The 3211-nt window shown below is 32.5% G+C and overlaps 1 protein-coding gene across 1 annotated transcript; it reads right to left on the bottom strand.

Annotated features, from left to right (window-relative positions):
- Positions 1-401: 401 nt before the first annotated feature.
- LOC114727161 (flavonol synthase/flavanone 3-hydroxylase-like) lies at positions 402-2403 on the bottom strand. The gene is made up of 4 exons (XM_028913880.1): positions 2125-2403; positions 1804-2039; positions 1224-1551; positions 402-738 (listed from the first exon to the last, which is right to left on the bottom strand). The coding sequence occupies exons 1-4, from the start codon at positions 2401-2403 to the stop codon at positions 499-501; spliced, it is 1083 nt and encodes a 360-aa protein (XP_028769713.1). The 3' UTR covers positions 402-498.
- Between the last annotated feature and the right edge of the window lie 808 nt (positions 2404-3211).

Here is a 3211-nt window from a genome sequence, read left to right as displayed (position 1 = left end):
ATGAAGTGGATGGCAACTTAATATCATAACTTACACTGGACATACCATCACTTACATAAAATTATGATCAATAGCCTCAATCATTTTTGTAAGCATATAAATATATCGTGTGTGTGTGTGTCTGGTTAGGGTGAAATTTTTTTTTTTTGAAATTTTCACTGATGGGCTCTGAGTATCCAGAAGTTTTATTAAGAACAAATTTATCCTAAAGTTTAAAATCATAACAATACTGCTTCTTACCATTAAAAATGTTAATAGTCTTTGTTAAAAAAATATTAATAGTCAATATCACTATTTTAATAGTCAACGGTAGCTTTTTGACAACCGGAGGTAATATTGCTATAATTTTAACTTTTTAGGGTAAAATTGCTCTAAAAAAACTGCCAGATTCCCAGAGTTCCTGAATGAAAACTTTTAGGATAAATTTGTACCTTAACCATATATATATATATATGGTTGCATGCTTACAACAACATAAAGTTCAAATCCCATTGCAAATTAAATAAGAAGAATGTCATCCAAGGGTCTTCGTGCTTCACCCTTGGACAGTTTAAGGTCAACGTAGTCCTTGAACTTGATGCTCTTGAACAATGGCTTTTCCTTCTCCAAAAGCTTTGGGGTTGGCCCTATCTCTTTCTCAACAGGTGGTCCATCTATCATTGCAATGGTCACCCTTGTGTTTCTATCATTCAGCATTACTCTGTGCCAAATACCCTTGTACCTTCCGTTGCTCACAAGCTAATAATTAACATCCAAACGCAGCCACAATAATAATGAGTTAGAAACAGATCACCGAAGTGTCAACGAGTTTGTAATCTAGTGACATAAAAACTTTCTTGTAAATATGAATTTGCAAGTTTGGTCCTGTTGTAATATCAAGTTGTTAATATATGTTACCGTTTTAAATTGGGAAAAAAAAAGGAACAGAGCAAGGGTAGTTAAGTAAAAAAATTGAATTTGTTGTCTTAATATTTATAATTAATAATGCCATTCAAGCTTTAGTTTGGTTTAGTTTGTACAGTTTAAAAACAATTTTCGGCTCAACAAAATGTGTGCTTGCATATTTTCAAACTTAATACCTGCTGTGATTAAACATATGTGTGTGTGCACGCGCAATGAAACATGTAAAGATTAACATAAAATTATGAAAATTCTAAGATTTTAGATGAAAATTAAGATAAAGATATAGTTAGGGAAAGTATTTAAGAGCTAAAAGAGCAGACCTCGAGTTGATCTCCAGGAAATACAAGTAAGCAATTGGTAAGAGGATTAACATTAATCCACTTGCCATCATGTTTCACTTGAAGGCCTGCAATTTCGTTTTGCGTGAGGATGGTGAAGAGGCCATTATCAGTATGAGCAGGTATCCCTAAAGCAAGGTCTGGACGTGGACATGGAGGATACAAGTTGGCTAGAAATTTTTGAAATCCAGAATCAAAATCCGTGGACTCAATTATAGCATCAGGCTCTAACCCTAAACTCTCTGATACTCCCTGAAGCAATACCCTCACGATACTTCTGGTCTTCCTGCTATACTCAAATGCCACTTCCCTGTATTAAAAAAACAAAATAACAAATTAGCAAGGAAGAGAAAGATCACAGAGGCCAGAGAGTTTTGAAGTTCACTGTTATGAACACAAGTTTAAAAGGAGAATTCTCAAAAGACTAGCGAGTAAGAAAGAGCCTCTTGAACTTATAAATCATATTTACGAGTCACATATAAGGAAGCTTCGCAAGTGTTAGTTTCTTAGGATTGAGCTTTTCCTTTAAAGCTGTGTGTTGATAACATTAACATTTACGTACTTGAAACCAGAAGGCTTGTGAGGGAAATGAAACTCAGGAAAAGTTGTGACTCTTAGATAATCTCTCCAGTAATGAGCCTTCTCTGCTTGACTATGAGAACCAGTGCCATATCTAATGTGTGGGAACAAGCCCTCGTCTTTGAACTCCTCCTTCTCTTCAAGAGGCAAATTGTGAAACTCCACGGACTTCTTCATTACTTCCTCCATCATGCTCTCACCAATCCCATGATTTATAATCTGAAAAATGGTACACCCAACAGTACAACGTAAACTCAGGCCAAAAACAAGTACAGAGAATAACCCAGAAAAAAAAATTATCTACCATGAAGAAGTTCCAATCTTGGCAGGCTTTGCCAAGTTCTTGAACGGCATTGGCATGGATTTGAGGATCCTGTGAGTTGAGGAGGGAGAAATCGATGACGGGGATGGAATCAGCAAGGTGGTCCGCAACATCATCGTCATGAGGAAGTGAGTGGTACGAGGAAGGGATAGAAGCGACGACGTCGTTTGATTCGGCGAAGGTTTTGATGCTTGAAATGTCAGATGCACGAACATTTTGGGGTTCTGATGATGATGAGGACAAAGCATCTATGGAAGCCATAGATATGATAAGAGAAGCAAGTAAATTTAAGCGGCAAAGAAACCGGTTAGGTGAAAAATAGAATGTGAAATGCGAACTATTGGCTGGGAGGTATAAATAAATGCTAAACAATAATGCATGATTTGTGGGGTAAACGACTAATTAAATATTTTAATTTTAAAGCTGGTTGAAAACAAAAGCAGAAAAGATACCACTTCTACTATACGATTTGCGCATCTACTTCTACTTTTTTTTTTTTTTTTTTAAATTGATAGTCAGCATGTTTGGTAAGGCATTTTGAGGGAAAAAATAGTTTATAGATGTGATAAATCAATTTGTTCTTATACTTCTTTCTATATATTTTTTGTACTTCCCAATCATTCTTTAGTTATTTATTTTTAATATTCTCTTAAGTTAAAAGTAATTTTTAAAAGTTTTTATAATATTTTTATTTTATATTTACATAAATTATGTAGATATATTATTTAATTAATTATGTAATATTATTTAGTTTAAAATTTTTCACATTACTATTATTTCTAATTTAAATATATTTTATTCATTAAATATAAATTTTTCCTATTATACTAATTTAAAATTATTATATTTTGTAAATTTATATGTTTAATTATTTTTTAAAAATTATACTTATTTTGTTCATTCTATAAACTAAACTTACTTATTCAATCATAATTGAAATAACTTTGTTACTTTACAAACTAATTTTAATAAAAGTCAATCTAAACAGAAATCACATTACCTAATATAACTTTCACCCAATCTTACTTTTTAACTGTCAGAATAAAAATAATTTACTTTTACTACCGTT

Source organism: Neltuma alba, unplaced genomic scaffold (assembly GCF_004799145.2).
Source record: "Neltuma alba isolate B1F8T4 unplaced genomic scaffold, ASM479914v2 tig00012451_pilon, whole genome shotgun sequence".
In the NCBI taxonomy this organism is placed as follows: domain Eukaryota; kingdom Viridiplantae; phylum Streptophyta; class Magnoliopsida; order Fabales; family Fabaceae; genus Neltuma; species Neltuma alba.
Note: the sequence above shows the minus strand (reverse complement) of the source record. Positions and strands in the feature narration are given on the sequence as shown.

Bases quoted from the DNA above. Each gene is read 5' to 3' on its own strand.
- LOC114727161 (XM_028913880.1), bottom strand. From the start codon at position 2,403: ATGGCTTCCATAGATGCTTTGTCCTCATCATCATCAGAACCCCAAAAT. The intron at 1,552-1,803 runs GTACGTAAATGT...TTTTTAATACAG, and splicing joins CACAAGCCTTCTGGTTTCAA to GGAAGTGGCATTTGAGTATA. The intron at 739-1,223 runs GTCTGCTCTTTT...GTTAATTATTAG, and splicing joins TTCCTGGAGATCAACTCGAG to CTTGTGAGCAACGGAAGGTA.